We start from the raw sequence: 19307 nt of genomic DNA on the forward strand, positions 1-19307 counted from the left end.
CACTGTTCTTCCTCAGGCTTAAATCTCCCTCATTTGTCTCCCCCCCCCTCCCCCCCCCCCCCCCCCCTCCCAGAGGAGAGCAGCGGATCGTGCTCAGAAGGTGAAGAAAGTTGGAACGCGCTATTACGAAACACACAACGTCAAGAACAAGAACAAGAACAGAAAGATACCTACGGCGCCCAGCGAGAGCAAGAAAGCCAAGAGATTGAAGCGCTAGTCTGGGGTCCAAGAGACCAAACTGGGATATTTCTAATAAATATTTATTTTAATGACCATGTCATTGTAATGAATTGTTTTAAGAATCTTGGTACCTACTCTTGGTATCTTGATGGAAAGTGATTTGGGTAAGGGGCATTGAGTAAATTAGGTTTTGATTAACCTCTTAATCAAGTGAATTGCTTGACGCATTAACCTGATCCTAAGTGACCTTCAGCGAAGTGACAATGATCACTTGCGTCAAACTATTACTTAAACTCATATGGAGCTTCACTGCGAAGTGAAAGGATGAGTCTGTCATCCCCCCCAAAAAAGTACACTTGTACTGCATAGCCTGGGTGCCAGTCTGTATTCATTATTTTGCTAACTCCTTATGGAACTGTCACATTTGGCACGACAATTCCATAAGGAGTTGGCTAGAGAGCAGAAACACTGGCACCCAGGATATGTACTGCACTTTTGAATGAAAAAAAAACATCAAGTGACAATTTTTATCCAAATATACATGTCATACCATAAAATAAAGAATATGAACAAGTAATTTGGTTTTTAAAATTTTATTCTGCTATAGTAACGCAAGGCTTTATGGTTATGAAGTAGACTTATTACATACTGCTGTGTTGGACCATCTGAAATCTGCTGGATATAGATCACTTGTGGAATGAAGGAATCACTTTTTTGGGGCAATGATCCCCTCCAGCTGGGCCTGTAAAGGATAAGAAATTGAAATGTTAAAAATATCTATCAAATATACATACACCAATTTGAAGGGATGTCCACATACTTTTGTATTTGGCTATTTCAGCCATACCCGTTGCTGGCAGGTGTATACGTTTGAGTACACAGCCATGCAATCTCCATACACAAACATTGGCAGTCGAATGCCCTTACTGAAGAGCTCAGTGACTTTCAACGTGGCACCGTCATAAGATACCACCTTTCCAAGAAGTCAATTTGTCAAATTTCTGCCCTGCTAGAGTTGCCACGGTCAACTTTAAGTGCTGTTATTGTGAAGTGGAAACGTCCAGGAGCAACAACGGTTCAGCCACGAAGTGGTAGGACACACAAGCTCACAGAACGGGACCGTCGAGTGCTGACGCGCGTAGTTTGGAACTCCCTACCGAGTTCCAAACTGCCTCTGGAAGCAACGTCAGCACAAGAACTGTTCAACGGAAGCTTCATGAAATGGGTTTTCCATGGCCAAGCAGCATCGGCTGGAGTGGTGTAAAGCTCGCCGTCATTGGACTCTCAAGCAGTGGAAATGCGTTCTCTGGAGTGATGAATCACACTTCAACAGACAAACCTGGGTTTGGCGAATGCCAAACAAGTCCAATGTCCTTGAGCCCAGCCGATCGAACATCTCTGGAGAGACCTGAAAATAGTTGTGCAGCAACGCTCCCCATCCAACCTGACAGAGCTTGAGAGAATCTGCAGAGAAGAATGGGAGAAACTCCCCAAATACAGATGCGCCTAGCTTGTAGCGTCATACCCAAGAGGACTTGAGGCTGTAATCGCTGCCAAAGGTGCTTCAACAAAGTACTGCGTAAAGGGTCTGAATACTTAAGTAACTGTTATTTTTTTAAATATAAATTATAGCAAACATTTCTAGAAACCTGTGTTTTTGCTTTGTCATTATGGGGTATTGTGTGTAGATTGAGGGAAAATCTACGATCTTAGATTAAGGCTGTAACCTAACAAAATGTGGAAAAAGTTGGGTTCTGAATACTTTCCGAAGACACTGAAAAGTATAAACGCAATATGCAACAATTTCAAATATTTACTGAGTTATAGTTCATATAAAGAAATCAGTCAATTTAAATAAATTCATTAGGCACTAATCTATGGATTTCACATGACTGGGATAACAGATCTGTTGGTCACAGATTTAAAAAAAATAAAAATAATAATTAAAAGGTAGGGACGTGGATCAGAAATCCAGTCAGTATCTGGTGTGACCACCATTGGCCTTATGCAGCACGACATCTCCTTCGCGTAGAGTTGATCAGGCTGTTGATTGTGGCCTGTGGAATGTCCCACTCTTCAATACCTGTGGTACAGTTTGAAACTGGGATTCATCCGTGAAGCGCACCCTTCTCCAGCGTGCCAATGGCCATCAAAGGTGAGCATTTGCCCACTGAAGTCCGTTACGACGCCGAACTGTAGTCAGGTCAAGACCCTGGTGAGGACAACGAGCACGCAGATAAGCTGACTGAAGAAATTCAAAAGTTGTGCAAACCCACAGTTTCATCAGCTGTCCGGTTTGCTGGATTCAGAAGATCCCGCAGGTGAAGAAGCCGGATGTGGAGGTCCTGGGCTGGCGTGGTTACACGTGGTCTACGGTTGTGAGGCCGGTTGGACGTACTGCCAAATTCTCTAAATTGTTGGAGGTGGCTTATGGTAGAGAAATATACAAGAGGAATTCCTGTGCAACTGGGTCCTGGACTTCCTGATGGGCCGCCCCCAGGTGGTGAGGGTAGGTAACATCTCCACCCCGCTGATCCTCAACACTTAGTCCCCACAAGGGTGCGTTCTCAGCCCTCTCCTGTACTTCCTGTTCACCCACGACGGCGTGGCCATGCACGCCTCCAACTCAATCATAAAGTTTGCAGACGACACTACAGTGGCAGGCTTGATTACCAACAACGACGAGACGGCCTACAGGGAGGAGGTGAGGGCCCTCGGAGTGTGGTGTCAGGAAAATAACCTCACACTCAATGTCAACAAAACAAAGGAGATGATCGTGGACTTCAGGAAACAGCAGAGGGAGCAGCCCCCTATCTACATTGACAGGACAGTAGTGGAGAGGGTGGAAAGTTCCTCGGCGTACACATCAGACAAACTGAAATGGTCCACCCACACAGACAGCGGGGTGAAGAAGGCGCAGCAGCGTGGTCTTATTGTTCCGAGCACAAGGTGCACCTGTGCAATGATCATGCTGTTTAATCAGCTTCTTGATATGCCACACCTGTCAGGTGCATGGATTATCTTGGCAAAGGAGAAATGCTCACTAACAGGGATGTAAACAAATTTGTGTACAACATTTGAGAGAAAAGCTTTTTGTGTATGTGGCAAGTTTCTGGGATAATTTCAGCTGGTACCAACACTTTTGATGTTGCATGTATATTTTTGTAAAGTATATTTCAAATGACATCAATTGATTGATTTAATTTTAAAGACTTTCTATGAGTTAGGAAAATCCTGGCTGCCTTATTTGGCATGACAATGCCCATAGGAGTTGGCAAGACCGCACAGTGATGATGACTGAACGCCTTTACCTTGAGCTGCTGGTTGGTTCTCTTCAGGAACTGAATTTCCTCTGTGTGTTTCTTCTCCTCCACCTGCCGTCTCTCAGTCTCCCTCTTCTCAATGGCCTCACACTTGGCCTTCTGCTCGTTAACCTGTCTCTCCAGGTCCCGCTTCTCGTTCTCCAAATCGGAGATCTACACAAGTAGATGCAAATCAAATTCACTTTGGGGTAATAAAGGTTGTTAATCATTCAATGGTGCAGCAGTCCATTCACTTGGATTGTTTCTCCTCATTCACTATCTTTAGCTTTATCTGTATGATGAAGTGGTAAAAGCTGAGCGTTCTCTGACGTCATGGGCTGGGTTTAGACAGGCAGCCTTATTCTGATATTTCTTTTCACTAATTTGATCTTTTAACCAATCAGATCAACTCTGAAAAAGATCTGTGAAAAGATTATATGTGATTGACCAAAAGACGCAATTAGTGGAAAAAATATCAGAATTAGGCTGCCTGTGTAAATGCAGCCATGAGGGCTAGGAAGATGGCTCCCTCTGCTGGTCTACACTAGCTTGGTTGCTTGAAAATGTAGAGGTCAATCTACAATGATGCAAAGGTCGTAAAATTCCAATTTATTTTTATAAAAGTGTAAAATGTTTGTGTGTGACCCATTTCCTTACCCTCTTCTCCATGTCAGACTTGCCCTGCTCAGCCTGCAGGGCTTTTCTCATGCCAAAGGCCACACTGCTCTCGTACAGTGTCTGGTAAGCAGCAATGGTCATACGGATTTCGTCTCGCACACGCAACAACAGCAGTCCTCTCTCAGCACAGTTGATGGTTACCTGTCTGATCAACTCATCTACAGGCAATCAATGGCTTAGAGTTTTAAACACAAACTCACAATGCAACATTCTTTAGGACCAGTTTCCCGGACACAGATTAAACCCAGTGAAATTGATTTTTAGTTCAGAACCAGCTTGAGGCTAGCCTAATCTAGGTCCTCTTGGAAACTGGCCCAGCTTTTAGGATGTGTATCCAACACACTTTTCTACTATTACTACCGTCCATGCATCTCATCTCGTCTTGCCTTCCCCTGTCTCCTTACCGAAGCACTGGGAGTAGAGCTCCCTGCGGACTGGGCAGATGCCCGTCTCCCTAGCCTGTCTCTGCTGCAGCTTCAGATCCAGCTGCTCCTGTAGGTGCACCACGTCCATGCGGGTACACGGCGTGCTGGACACCTGCTGCACCCACAGCTGGTTGGTTTCCATCCATTCCCTGTAACAGTGGTAGAACTGAGATTAACACAGGGTTGCCAAATTTCAGGTTTTGCAAAACCAGGAATATTGGTTAATTTCCCTAAGAGGAAAAAATAGGGAGAAGGGTGTTATCAGTAAAGATGTGTCCATGTCATGTCATACCTGGGTGGTAGGATGGCATTGAGGATCTCCTCGGTTTGCTGTTTGTTGGTATCGGCTGAGGGGGTCTTGGGTTTGGGTGGAGGTGGCACAGGGCCAGTCATGGCAGGCTGTTGGGGAGCCACTTTCAGGGGTCGTGCCTGAATTTGCAGTCACATAATTTAGATTAGAAGAACATCAATCTTCAGCCAGTTTGTTGAAGAAAAAAAAATGCAATTGATTGACATCTCTCACAGCTCACTAGGAACATTGGCATGACATTGATTTCAAAATAATGACAGTGGACATAATGTATGTTAGATACCACTATATGGATACATTTAGCTACTGTAACTAACGGTAGCAGCCAGCATTAAAAACTTTTTTTTTTACGTTATCCTACCTTTGGAGACTTCTTTTCTGTGTTTCTGCTCACCAAGACTGGGTTATCATATTTCAGCAGAGAATCAGCCGGAGGAATCATTGTGATACTTTGATTACACTACACGTAAAAAAGTGTTTGGTTGTAGCAGGTAATGTCTCAAGGAATGTGTGTTGTTGAAATGTGAATTGAAGACGTTTAATTGTTTATTTTTACCATGGCAACTTAATTCCGTGCGCTACTCATTAACCTATCCGAGCTGCTCGAAGGCATGATTCAGAGTTCTTTCAAACCTTTGACGCTATGAAATGGGGAAGGAAAATTAAGTACATACATTTAAGTATAACATTGTCTAGGTGTACGACCTTATTGAAAAGATGATAGAATAGGTATGCAATATTACAACGGAACTAAAGTGAACTAGTCCATAGCCACGGTGAAAAATATTTAAAGCGTTCTGCCGGAAGCGGAAACGCGTTTCCTTGCGCACAATAGAGCATTTTCTCAGCGTTTGCAGTGGAGTTTGTTGTTCACTTTTTATACATATGTATTCGCAATGACCTTTATTTAGTTGATTTTCAACTATTGGTTAAGTTTCATAATGGAAAAAGAGAGGCGGCATAAAATGTTGGAATCTCCGGTGCGGGACTCAAAACCGAAAATCAAACAAGAGAAACACAGCCCTGCTAGGCCCCAGAGATCACGGCGCTCGAGTTCGGGGTCCAACGGCAGCCCAAGCCCACCGCCTCAGAGGAGACGAACAAGCAGGTAGCCTGATTTCATGGGTGTATAGTATTGTAGCTAGCGAACACAAATTACACCGTAGGGTTGCAAGGCCATGATGTTACACAATATAAATAATAGCAACTAGCTAGCCACTAAGCTAACGATTTAGCTAACTAGTAGGCGTTATTGTTGTGCTTTAGTCTTGTAACCCTCAATTAGCCCTCGATCACGACTCTTGTTCCATTACATTACACAAGTCATTGAACAAAGGCGTCTTCTATACGGCGAGTTTTGTTATGAGCACCGACGCTCAATCTGAACATTAACACGCGTCGCTGGTGGTACGGCTTTGGAAGCATGATCTTATTTTTCATATAAATATTAATACCAATTTTTTTTTTAAAAAGGGTAAATTGATACACGCCTTGATTGGATTAAGGTTAGTGTTTCCACACTGAAATATCTCCACGTTAAAGCGCTTGTTTCTGAAGACGATGCGACCGACCACCAGTGTAAGCATAGTTGAACCATAGCTGAATGAATATGCAAAATTGTTAGATTGAGTGTATTTTTTTTATTTCTCGCTGATAAGTTCCATATGTCTTTTAAGACGTATGGAAGTGATGATTATTGACGTTTCTAAACGTTAACACGGTGTCAGGATTGTATTAAATTCTTATGAGGTGGTAGTGGGCAAAGTAAATGACTGAATGCCGCCTAGTTTTCCCTCAATTAGCTAGCTCATTTAATGTTAGTTGACTGGAAACAGTGATAGCTAGCTAGAACTCAAATAAAAATGTCACAAGCACTGGATACTTTACCGTGAAATGCTTGCTTACGAGCCCTTCCCAATTATTAAAATACACAAGAATGGCGCTACCATAACCTGTACCTCAGCTCATTGACTCAATACCAGTACCCCCTGTATAGCCTCATTGTTATTTGATTTTGATTTGACAGTATATACAGCAAGTACCAGGTCAATGTACATAGGTACGAGCAATTTGAGGTAGATATGCACATGAAGACAGTGAAGTCGCTAGGCATCAGGATAGATTGAGTAAAATAAAGAGCAGCGGCAAATGAGTGTGTGCGTGTGTAGTTTGTATTGTCTGTGGGAGTGTCAGTGTATGTAGTCTAGTGAGTGTGCGTAGGGTCAATGCAGATAGTTCTGGTACCATTAACTGGCTATTGAGCGGTCTTATGGCTTGGAGCCTGTTGGCCTGAGAGCCGATGTTCCGGCTGGCAGCAGCGTGAATAGTCTGTGGCTTGAGTCTTTAGCAATTCTTTTAGCCTTCCTCTGACTGTGATGTACTGGGCTGTCTGCACCACCCTCTGAAGTGCTTTGCGGTCAAGGGCGTTGCATACCGAGGGGTGATGCAGCCTGTCATTATGCTCTCGATGGTACAGCTGTAGAACTTTTTGAGGGTCAGAGGTCCCTTGCCAAATCTTTCCACCCACACTCTAAGACTCTGTCGACCTCCCTGTAGGCTGACTCATCGGCGTCAGTGATCAGGCTTACCAGTATCGCGTTGTCAGCAAACTTGATGGTGTTGCAGTCGTGCGTGGTCATGCAGCTGCGTGGGTGAACAGGAAGTGCAGGAGGGGACTAAGCAAACACCCCTGAGTGGCCCCTGTGTTGAGGGTCAGCGTGGCAGAGTTATTGTTGCCTACACAGGATCCAGTTGCAGAGTTAGGGGTTCAGTCACTGGGTCCCCTAGCTTGGTGATGAGCTTGGAGGGGACTATGGTGTAGTTATTTCTGCTCTTGTCCAGGTGGGAGAGGGCATTGTGAAGTGCAATTGAGATTGCATCATCTGTGGATCTGTTGGGACAGTATGCGAATTAGATATCACAGTCATCTGGAAAAATGGGCTTTCAAGCAAGGCACAGTGTTCTATTCCTTGACGCGAGCGTGAAAGGGCATTTAGCTTGTTTAGGAGTTCTGCATCGCTGGGCAACTCTGGGTTTCCCTTTGTAATCCCTTATCTGGAAACACTGTTACCGATAAATCCACTATAATTGAGAATTTCAATAAGCATTTCTCTACGGCTGGCCATGCTTTCCACCTGGCTACCCCTACCCCGGTCAACTGCCCGGCACCCTCCACAGCAACCCGCCAAAGCCCCCACGATTTCTCCTTCACCCAAATCCAGATAGCTGATGTTCTGAAAGAGCTGCAAAATCTGGACCCATATAAATCAGCCGGGCTAGACAATCTGGACCCTCTCTTTCTAAAATTAACTGCCGACATTGTTGCAACCCCTATTAATAGCCTGTTCAACCTCTCTTTTGTATCGTCTGAGATTCCCAAAGATTGGAAAGCTGCCGTGGTCATCCCCCTCTTCAAAGGGGTTGACACTCTAGACCCAAACTGCTACAGACCTATATCCTACCCTGTCTTTTTTAAGGTCTTCGAAAGCCAAGTTCCGCTATGCAATCTGGTTTCAGAGCTGGTCATGAGTGCACCTCAGCCACGCTCAAGGTCCTAAACGTCATCATAACCGCCATCGATAAGAGACATTACTGTGCAGCCATATTCATCAACCTGGCCAAGGATTTCGACTCTGTCAATCACCACATTCTTTTTGGCAGACTCGACAGCCTTGGTTTCTCAAATGATTGCCTCGCCTGGTTTACCAACTACTTCTCTGATAGAGTTCAGTGTGTCAAATTGGAGGTCCTGTTGTCTGGACCTCTGGCAGTCTCTATGGGGGTACCACAGGGTTCAATTCTCGGGCCGACTCTTCTCTGTATACATCAATGATGTTGTTCTTGCTGCTGGTGATTCTCTGATCCACCTCTACGCAGATGACACCATTCTGTATACTTCTGGCCCCTCTTTGGACACTGTGTTAACTAACCTCCAGACGAGTTTCAATGCCATACAACTCTCCTTCCGTGGCCTCCAACTGCTCTTAACTTCTTGGGGCTATGTGGGACGCTAGCGTGCCACCCGTGGTGCACCCTATCAACAGCAGGTGCATTTCAAGAGCGGCAAATTTGAAACCAAATAAATGTCAAAATTCTAATTTTTCAAACATACAACTATCTTACACCCTTTGAAAGATAAACATCTCCTTAATCTAACCATGTTGTCCGATTTCAAAAAGGTTTTACGACGAAAGCATAAAGTTAGATTATGTTAGGAGAGTACATTGACAATAGCTGTGTGTAATGTTTTGTCAATTCAAAGACAGGCGTCACCAAAACCAGCTAAAATGATGCACTAACCTTTAACAATCTCCATCAGATGACACTCCTAGGACATTATGTTAGACAATAAATGCATTTTTAGTTCTATCAAGTTCATATTTATATCCAAAAACAGCGTTTTACTGTGGCGTTGATGTTCAGGAAATCGTTTCCCTCCAATAACCGGCATTCAAGTCAGCACCACAAATTAAATAATTAAAATTAGAAAACATTGGTAAAATATTATATTGTCATTTAAAGAATTATAGATTTACATCTCTTGAACGCAATCAACTTGCCAGATTTAAAAATAACCTTACTGGGAAATCACACTTTGCAATAATCTGAGCACTGCGCCCAGAAAAATACGCTTTGCTATACAGACAAACGGCCATGTTGGAGAGATCTAAAATCGAAAATACTATGTAAATAATCCATTACCTTTGATTCTCTTCATCAGATGTCACTTCCAGGAAACCCAGGTCCATAACGAATGTAGTTTTGTTCAAAAAAGCTCATCATTTATGTCCAAAAAGCTCCGTGTTGTTAGCACATGATCTAAGCCAGCCGGACTTCTCGTCATGAACGAGGGGAAAAAATATATTTCCGTTCGTTCAAACATGTCAAACGTTGTATAGCATAAATCATTAGTGCCTTTTTTAACCAGAACATGAATAATATTCAAGGTGGACGAATGCATTCTCTTTTATAACGTATTGGAACGAGGGTACCCAACATGAACTCGCGCGCCAGAGTCTAATCGGCCATCACCGTTCCAAGGCTCTTGTTCGGTCAGATCTCACAGTAAAAGACTCAAAACACTTTGTAAAGGCTGGTGACATCTAGTGGAAGCAATAGGAAGTGCCAAAACATTAATCAACCCCTGTGTGTTTCAATGGCATAGGCTTAAAGGTAATTCAACACATCACGTATCCACTTCCTGTCAGAAAATGTCTCAGGGTTTTGCCTGCCAAATGAGTTCTGTTATACTCACAGACACCATTCAAACAGTTTTAGAAACTTTAGGGTGTTTTCTATCCATATATAATAAGTATATGCATTTTCTTAAATCGGGTACATTTTTTTATCCAGCCGTGAAAATACTGCCCCCTAGCCCCAACAGGTTAACCTGTTGGGTCTAGGGGGCAGCATTTGCACGTCTGGATAAAAAAAATGTACCCGATTTAATCTGGTTACTAATCCTACCCAGTAACTAGAATATGCATATACTTATTATATATGGATAGAAAACACTCTAAAGTTTCCAAAACTGTTTGAATGGTGTCTGTGAGTATAACAGAACTCATTTGGCAGGCAAAACCCTGAGACATTTTCTGACAGGAAGTGGATACCTGATGTGTTGTATTGACTTTAAACCTATCCCATTGAAAAACACAGGGGTTTAGGAATATTTTGGCACTTCCTATTGCTTCCACTAGATGTCACCAGCCTTTACAAAGTGTTTTGAGTCTTCTGGAGGGAGATCTGACCGAACAAGAGCCATGGAACGGTGATGTCCCATTAGACACCTGGCGCGCTAGTTCATGTTGGGTACCCTCGTTCCAATACGTTATAAAAGAGTATGCATTCGTCCACCTTGAATATTATTCATGTTCTGGTTAAAAAAGGCCCTAATGATTTATGCTATACAACGTTTGACATGTTTGAACGAACGGAAATATATTTTTTCCCCTCGTTCATGACGAGAAGTCCGGCTGGCTTACATCATGTGCTAACGAGACGGAGATTTTTGGACATAAATGATGAGCTTTTTTGAACAAAACTACATTCGTTATGGACCTGTGATACCTGGAAGTGACATCTGATGAAGAGAATCAAAGGTAATGGATTATTTACATAGTATTTTCGATTTTAGATCTCCCCAACATGACGTCTAGTCTGTATCGCAACGCGTATTTTTCTGGGCGCAGTGCTCAGATTATTGCAAAGTGTGATTTCCCAGTAAGGTTATTTTTAAATCTGGCAAGTTGATTGCGTTCAAGAGATGTAAATCTATAATTCTTTAAATGACAATATAATATTTTACCAATGTTTTCTAATTTTAATTATTTAATTTGTTACGCTGACTTGACTGCCGGTTATTGGAGGGAAACGATTTCCTCAACATCAATGCCATAGTAAAACGCTGTTTTTGGATATAAAAATGAACTTGATAGAACTAAAAATGCATGCATTGTCTAACATAATGTCCTAGGAGTGTCATCTGATGGAGATTGTAAAAGGTTAGTGCATCATTTTAGCTGGTTTTATGGTTTTGGTGACCCTGTCTTTGACTTGACAAAACATTACACACAACTCTTGTAAATGTACTGTCCTAACATACTCTAAATTTATGCTTTCGCCGTAAAACCTTTTTGAAATCGTAAAACGTGGTTAGATTAAGGAGATGTTTATCTTTCAAATGGTGTAACATAGTTGTATTTTTGAAAAATTTGAATTTTGACATTTATTTGGATTCAAATTTGCCGCTCTTGAAATGCACCTGCTGTTGATGGAGTGCACCACGGGTGGCACGCTAGCGTCCCACCTAGCCCCAAGAGGTTAAAAGCAAATAAAACTAAATGCATGCTATTCAATCGATCACTGCCCGCACCTGCTCGCTGATCTGACTTAGAATACGTGGACAACTACAAATGCCTGCGTGTCTGGTTAGACTGTAAACTCTCCTTCCAGACTCACATTAAGGATCTCCAATCCAAAATTAAATCTAGAATCGGCTTCCTATATCGCAACAAAGCATCCTTCACTCATGCTGCCAAACATACCCTCGTAAAACTGACCATCCTACTGATCCTCGACTTTGGTGGTCATCTATAAAATAGCCTCCAACACTCTACTCAACAAACTTGATGCAGTCTATCACAGTGCCATCCGTTTTGTCACCAAAGCCCCATACACTACCCACCATTGTGACCTGTACGCTCTCGTTGGTTGGCCCTCGCTTCATACTCGTCGCCAAACTCACTGGCTACAGGTTATCTACAAGTCTCTGCTAGATAAAGCCCTGCCGCATCTCAGCTCACTGGTCACCATAGCAGCACCCACTCATAGCACGCGCTCTCACTGGTCACCCCCAAAGCCAATTCCTCCTTTGGTCGTCTTTCCTTCCAGTTCTCTGCTGCCAATGACTGGAACGAACTGCAAAAATCTCCCTCACTAGCTTTAAGCACCAGCTGTCAGAGCAGCTCACAGATCACTGCACCTGTACATAGATGGGCTGTTAACAGATGGGCTATCAACCTACCTCATCCCCATACTGTATTTATTTATTTATCTTGCTCCTTTGCACCCCAGTATCTCTACTTGCACATTCATCTTCTGCACATCTACCATTCCAGTGTTTAAATGCTATATTGTAATTATTTCGCCACCATGGCCTATTTATTGCCTTAACTTACCTCATTTGCACTCACTGTATATAGACTTTTTGTTTTCTTTTGTTCTACTGTATTATTGACTGTATGTTTTGTTTGTTCCATGTGTAACTCTGTTGTGTGTCAAATTGCTATGCTTTATCTTGGCCAGGTCGCAGTTGCAAATGAGAACTTGTTCTCAACTAGCCTACCTGGTTAAATAAAATTAATCTGCAAGCCCTGCCACATATCACAAGTGTCTATACTAGCAAAACAGTCTTGTAGCCTCGCGTCTGCTTCCGACCACTTCCATATTGACCACATCACTGGTACTTCCTGTTTTGAGCTTTGGTTTGTTAACAGGAAGCAGGAGAAGGGAGTCATGGTCAGATTTGCCCGACGGATGACGAGGGAGGGCCTTGTATGTGTTTAGTGTGATTAATCAGGCAGTAATACACAGTTAATTGGTACGCAGCCCGAAACTCATGCCTCCAGAATGTTGAATAAAATTACATTTAAACATTACTGGTTGTCTGAGTGGTTTGTCCTTCATTTTCTCAATTTTACCCAACTTTTTAGAGAGCCGGTAGGTATATGGTTCGGAACAAGGTAAAGTTTGTTTTAAGGAACATTTACATGATTTTGCTGTCATTAGTTTCAGGCTGTATATACCAGTTCTGTATTACAGCCTGATTAATCAGACTAGCTATAAATGGTAAATTTGCCAGTGGCACACCGGCCCAGTGCCAACTGAAAGCTACTGGTCCAAATGGAATAAATTATATACTGTCCTGGGCCAAGATGTCACAGGAAAAAGGATAATGCGTGGATAATTTAAATATCAGTTGATTGTATACATATTTTGCGGGCTGAGCAAGTAGCCTATAATAACCTACACTCCATACACTAATAATTGCATTTTAACTTGACAATATAATATTTACATTGATTGTTTATTAAACCTTAATGTAATCTCAAAAGGTGTTATTCGTGGTTTTTAACAGTCAACAGATTTTATAGGGTCCTGCTATCTTTTTCTAAATTCCATTTCCCCAGTTTTGTTTTTCCCAGTTTCTGGGTTTTCCTATTTTTGTCTGGTTTTCACTCTCAATCTTTTTATATATAGAAAATGATTTAAAAAAATGGATGTTCCAAGTCCCAAACAATGCTTAAACCACATCAGGAGACCAGTTTTGAGGTCTGTAAAAAATGTAATGTTGGAGGGGGGTGTAGTTGCCTTTCAATTCAATTGCGCACCCTAGCAAGAGACAATTCGGCTAATGGTGTTTCTGTACTGTACCATGTAGCCTAAATGTGATGCCAGAGTTTGCAAAACAAATTGGGAAGTTTTTTTTTTTTAGTAAAGCATTTAGAATTTGTTCATTCAAACAGAGCCTGATGACTGAATTGCGCATCGCAAAGATTTAACCATGACTTCGGACCAAACTTTTTAAATACCCGGTTTGCATACCTATTGTTGCCTTAGCTTTTACTGGTAGTTATCATAAGTTGAAACGTCTTCCCTGCTGCTGCTGTCGTTCTTCTGTGAGCTGCTCTACGCGACAACCAGTTGAGCTGCATCCTCTTGCTGCCCGACAGATTATTCGTCTCAACAGCTATGTGTGCGCTGCGTGTTATAAATAATGTGCCTAAAGAAATAACAGCTTTGGGAATTTGTGTTTTTCATCAAATCTATATCCCAGATTGAAAATAGCATTATTACAATATTTATTTTCACTGGCCCAAGCAGGCCACTGACACGGATGATTGACTCCCAAGGCCAGCGGCCATCCTGTATGTCGAAACCCCGTATTACGAATTATTTGTCAGCTGTCGCTCAGAGAAGAATCCAGTAGGAACAGTCCGTTGTAGCTAGCTAGCATTGGTGTTAAATTAACTATTGGTTTTAAAGCCTTTCCTTGTTGATTTGATTGACTAGATCGCCACCCAGGGCAAAAGGTCATTCGCCAGGTAGAAGGGCGTTGGGAAGACGAGACAGATCGCCCAAAAACACCGGCAGGAGCCGAAGCTCTCCCCGCGGTGCCGATGTCAAAATAAAGCGGGTGATTCTGTCTCTACTTATGAGTAAATGTAACAATTAGGGAAATGCATTCATGTAAAACTTTTAATGCAGCAAATATGTTCTTTCATTATTAACACTTTACTAACTAATTTTGACTCGGGAATTAGGCTAATGCTCTTGTCCCACTGTCTCCCCAATAGGAGCAGGGTGACCACCGCGGTGCTGACCGAGGTGCCAATGACCATAGAAGGCGTGACCGCAACAACAAGCCAGAGCCCTCGGAGCCACCAGTGCGGCGAAGTAGGTGGGAGCAGGCTGACGGACCCAGAGAGTCTGACAGACCCAGGGAGAGAAAACGAGGAGAGAGAGAGCGGGGTGGAGGTGGGGACAGGCCCAGAGAGCGAGAATCCCGCTCCTTCCAGGAGCAGCAGGCAGAGAGACAGCAGCATGACAATCAACGACGGGACAACCGGCACCGGTTTGAGGAGAACAATGATGAGCGACAAGCTTTCGGACAAGGTACCCAAGAGGGGGGCGAGGGCAAAGACAGCCCCCCAGTCGATAAAGAGAAGCCCAACTTTGAACTGTCTGGTGCGCTCACGGAAGATACCAACACGTTCAGGGGGGAAGTGATCAAGTACAACGAGCCCCCCGAGGCTCGCATCCCCAAGCGCAGGTGGCGACTGTACCCCTTCAAGAACGATGAGCAGCTCCCGGTCATGTACGTCCACAGGCAGAGTGCCTACCTGATGGGGCGGCAGAGGAAGATTGCTGATATCCCCATCGACCACCCCTCCTGCTCCAAACAGCACGCTGTGTTCCAGTACAGGTGAGATCTGACAATCACTTGGTTGCTCAAATCAGGCCCTCGGGATGACATTAGTTTAGCTGCTAATCCTTCGAAAATGGTCTCTGTTTTGAAATTGTCATTTTCCTGCTTACATAATTTCCCAACATTTTGTTGAGGTCTGACACTTTTGACATCTGGATAATATAGTTCTGTTGGGTTTATGTGATTTCAATCTCTAGGTCGGGACACTTTCAACCTCTGGGTAATGTAGTTCTTTCTGTGTCTGCTGATTTCCAGGCTGGTGGAGTTCACGCGTTCGGATGGAACTGGCGGGCGGCGGGTGAAGCCCTACATCATTGACCTAGGTTCGGGCAATGGCACCTACCTGAACAACCAGCGCATTGAGGCGCAGCGCTACTACGAGCTCAAGGAGAAGGACGTGCTCAAGTTTGGCTTCAGTAGCCGCGAGTACGTCCTGCTGCATGAGTTTTCCGACACAGCTGAGGTGGACGCCAGGGCGGAGGAAGATGACGAGGGCCTGGATGAGTGAATGCAAGACCTCCGAGCCTTTTCGAATAGTTGCGACATGCGTCCTTTCGTCCTACTTTCCTTTTTGAAGTAATTACAGAGCTTAATTGGTTGGATTGTTGAAAATAGTAGGATTTTGCTTTGTAAATATGTGCTTACCTCAGGGAAACAAGGAAGGAAATGTGCGTTCTTTCAAGTATTCTGACAGGGCCACGGATTATTCCAGTCAAGTGTATTGTTGGAAAATAATGTTCACTGATGCCTACCACCTGTTGGCCATCTCCTTAACACAGATGGAACAATTAACTTGAACCCATGGCGTGTTGGGTTAAGCAGCTTTCAGGGTTAACGGAACAAATAAAATAAAAAAGTGGTAGGAGATGTCTTTGTGGTCTCTATTTGGCGGTCATAAAAACCTGCTTTAACCTGCAGTAACAGGTCTCAGTACTCTCTATTCTCAGGACATTAGCTTAAGATCAGTCGTGTGGTTGAGTCCCCCCCCATATCTGACTGCTTACGTTCAACACAAGTGCTCAATGCCAGAAAGAAGTTACTTTACAAAAAATTATTTTATTATTATATTTTTGGAATAGAACATTGAATACAAATTAGTATATTGCTGAAGGCTAGCCTATGTCCAGAACTTAACTGTAAATACACTGGATGTATTGAATGTGAACGCTGGATTCATCATATAGTGTATTTGAGCGTTGCAACAAGGAGTAAAGAAAGCATACGCGTGTATGTATCTGCTTTAAATGTGTGCTGCTTGTGACGTAGGAAAAAATGTGTGTGTCGCAGTGTATTCTCGTTTACCCAGTCTTTACCACCGAATTGACTGTAGGCTATGGAGGTTTCTGGAGAAAGCTCATACCACACTGTACAGTATGACTATTCCAACGACAAAGACAATTTAGTTTTTTACTTTTTTGAACACCATTTGCATTGTAGTTCCATTTTAGATATTTTGTATTGTACATAAAGGTTGTGAACGACTCTTAGTTTTGTTGATATTTGTTCGCCATAACCTTGATGCTTAATGTATGTTCAAGTAAACCATCGTAACCACACAGTAAGCCACATCAAGTTTTAAACCAGATGTAAATTTCGCAAGCTCTACAGACTAATGTACCCAAAATTCTGATAACATGGTTATTTCAGTTTTATTAGCCTTGCCTGCAGTCCTATGCCGCGCTGCTTTGGGTGAGTAATGTTTTCTCATTTCTGTCATATCGTCAGTAATAGTATCACATAGACCCCTCAAACTTAACTCTGGACCTCAAAGCCAGTTACACTGCTTTATTTTTTAATTTTTTTTCGGGTACTAGATTTAGACCTGGGACACCAGGTGTGTACAATTTAATTATCAGGTAGAACAGAGAACCAGCAGGCTCTGGACCTCGTAGGTTAAGAGTTGAGTACCCCTGGTGGTTCTCAAAGTGTGGGCCACAGAGCTACTGCCAGATAAAAAATTACATGAATATTGCTAACCACAGCAAATTGAACATATTTTGAACATATTTTGGCCAAAGACTGGTATCTGTCGAGTAAGTTTAGAGGGTGTAATGCAATACAATGTAATGTAATAATAAAAAAGCTAGATGTAACATTTTTGTATTGTAATTTCATTAAAGTCCTTAATTTATACAGTGATAATATATTTCCCAAATAATGTTATTGGGGGCTCACACAACTGCATTCTAATGGTGCAGCCTTATTGGTCAACAAAAGATGAGCTGTCTTGTCAAATTAACTGGGGACAGCAAACGTCAAACATGTAGAAATCGCACAGCCCCAGTCGATTTGACGATGAGATTTGCTGGCCCCAGTCGATTTGTCGTCACTCGTTTCTATGACCACAAAGTCATAAACCCCGCCCATTTCAACAATTTCTCTTAACATTTGAATTTAACCCTAACAACCGCAATGCTAACCTTAAATTAAACCCTAACCTATTTTTTTGTAGCCAATTTTGACTTTGTGGCTGTGGAATCTTACTTTGGGGATATAGGATATAGAAGGGATTGATTGTTTAGCAACAAAACCAACAAGTGCGCAACTATGGGGCAAAACACGGGGTTGGCATAGATTTCTGACAGCATTTGTCAACATAGTCCATCTCCAATGTTTATTGAAAACATTTTGGCCATATTATCATAGATGGGACATCAGTCAAAACACCTACAAATAAGACATGGTACAACTGAGCTGAAACGAGCCACTAAGGATTCACCACGTCAGTGTCTTGTCATTGTTGCTAGCTATCTGGCCATCCAGAACCAGAACACACGGCCTGCTGCCCGTTGTAAACGCACATCGTGGTTGTGACGTCAGCTAACCTGTACGGAAGCGAAAGGAAACTGTCAATTTGACCACGGTATGGTCGTCTTTTGTTGACCAATAAGAAGGCTCTACCCATAAATGCAATTTTGTGTGGACCAAATACATTTTTTTTGTGGAAAGAATATTGTGAAACACTATCATTCTACTATTAATGTCGATATTAAGAACAAATATAACGCATAGCCTAGCTCCTTTTCTACAGTGTATGTTCTTATCCCAGGGCAACATGGGACTTGGAGGCTCCATAGTACTCCATCAATACTTCTTGTATTCCCCTTGAAATGTTTTTGGAACATAACACAGTTCTGGTTTTCTGCCTCATAGCAAAAAGTGTAGAATTGCAGGATATTAGCTTTAAAGCTGCAACAACAAAAAGTCTCTGCCCCATTACAAAATGTGTAGAATTGCAGGAAATTAGCTTGAAAAATGCCAAATTGTCTCTGATTAGACGTAGAGACTCAATGTTGATGCAGCCTTATAGGCAGTAAGTAGCAGGAGTCAGCAAAATCAGGTGCAAAATAATGTCCTGTTTTTTTTTTAACAGTGAAAAGTGGTTCCCGGTGAATGATGAAATCCAATGAAGGAATGAATTTACATCATTTACGTTTTACAAAATGAACAGACTCAAAATGCAGAGTTCAATCTAAATTGAAAACTTAAGCCTTAACCAGTCCTACCCTACTAAACCAACTATAGCAGGTTGGGGTATACCAGGCTATGGACAGCCTCCCACACATCTCACATACCAGAGCTAGAAGGTAATTCCAGCTCACAGGTGAAACCAGTACCATTGTAGCTATGGCTCTCACTATGGACCATCCCATTATTAAACATGGAGCTCTTTGCCCAAATATGAAATATGGCACATTAACCCTATACAATTTCCACGGCCCTGCGGAAATCAAATTAACATGAAAAAATCCCCACCAAAATCCTTCTGTTTAAAACGGATATATTTCTGCATGGGCTACATCTCAATCCACGACCTCTGCAGATATCACCCGTATCTCATGAATACATACATGTCGGTTGTTTTGCTCAAGAGGCAAACAAGCCTCACAAGACTTATCTGAAGATCCCCGTTACCAGTTTAA

General features: G+C 42.6%; 3 protein-coding genes across 3 annotated transcripts in view; 2 read left to right on the plus strand and 1 right to left on the minus strand.

Annotated features, from left to right (window-relative positions):
- Positions 1-757, plus strand: part of LOC106583018 (nucleolar GTP-binding protein 2) — a 28628-nt gene extending 27871 nt beyond the window's left edge. Inside the window, exon 16 of the mRNA XM_014166759.3 lies at positions 74-757. Coding sequence (XP_014022234.2) covers positions 74-217 — 144 coding nt within the window. The 3' untranslated portion in view covers positions 218-757. The remainder of the gene's footprint in view (positions 1-73) is intronic.
- Positions 758-5551, minus strand: dnali1 (dynein, axonemal, light intermediate chain 1). The gene is made up of 6 exons (XM_014166797.3): positions 5257-5551; positions 4878-5014; positions 4565-4734; positions 4140-4318; positions 3492-3656; positions 758-922 (listed from the first exon to the last, which is right to left on the minus strand). Exons 1-6 carry the CDS (start codon positions 5335-5337, stop codon positions 887-889), a joined length of 768 nt encoding a protein of 255 aa, XP_014022272.1. The 5' UTR covers positions 5338-5551; the 3' UTR covers positions 758-886.
- A 149-nt stretch (positions 5552-5700) lies between these two features.
- LOC106583031 (uncharacterized) lies at positions 5701-17477 on the plus strand. The gene is made up of 4 exons (XM_014166785.3): positions 5701-6003; positions 14469-14592; positions 14753-15381; positions 15640-17477. The coding sequence occupies exons 1-4, from the start codon at positions 5837-5839 to the stop codon at positions 15890-15892; spliced, it is 1173 nt and encodes a 390-aa protein (XP_014022260.1). The 5' UTR covers positions 5701-5836; the 3' UTR covers positions 15893-17477.
- Positions 17478-19307: the final 1830 nt, after the last annotated feature.

The sequence above is a fragment of the Salmo salar genome, chromosome 02 (assembly GCF_965601325.2).
Source record: "Salmo salar chromosome 02, fSalSal1, whole genome shotgun sequence".
Classification (NCBI taxonomy): Eukaryota; Metazoa; Chordata; class Actinopteri; order Salmoniformes; family Salmonidae; genus Salmo; species Salmo salar.

What these genes read in the sequence shown, in the direction of transcription:
- dnali1 (XM_014166797.3), bottom strand. Translation starts at nt 5,337, where the DNA reads ATGATTCCTCCGGCTGATTCTCTGCTGAAATATGATAACCCAGTCTTG. An exon ending in AGTCTGACATGGAGAAGAGG is followed by an intron (nt 3,657 to 4,139) that starts GTAAGGAAATGG and finishes CTACTTGTGTAG; the next exon opens with ATCTCCGATTTGGAGAACGA. An exon ending in GAACCAACCAGCAGCTCAAG is followed by an intron (nt 923 to 3,491) that starts GTAAAGGCGTTC and finishes TATCCTTTACAG; the next exon opens with GCCCAGCTGGAGGGGATCAT.
- LOC106583031 (XM_014166785.3), top strand. Translation starts at nt 5,837, where the DNA reads ATGGAAAAAGAGAGGCGGCATAAAATGTTGGAATCTCCGGTGCGGGAC. An exon ending in CCGATGTCAAAATAAAGCGG is followed by an intron (nt 14,593 to 14,752) that starts GTGATTCTGTCT and finishes TCTCCCCAATAG; the next exon opens with GAGCAGGGTGACCACCGCGG. An exon ending in CACGCTGTGTTCCAGTACAG is followed by an intron (nt 15,382 to 15,639) that starts GTGAGATCTGAC and finishes GCTGATTTCCAG; the next exon opens with GCTGGTGGAGTTCACGCGTT.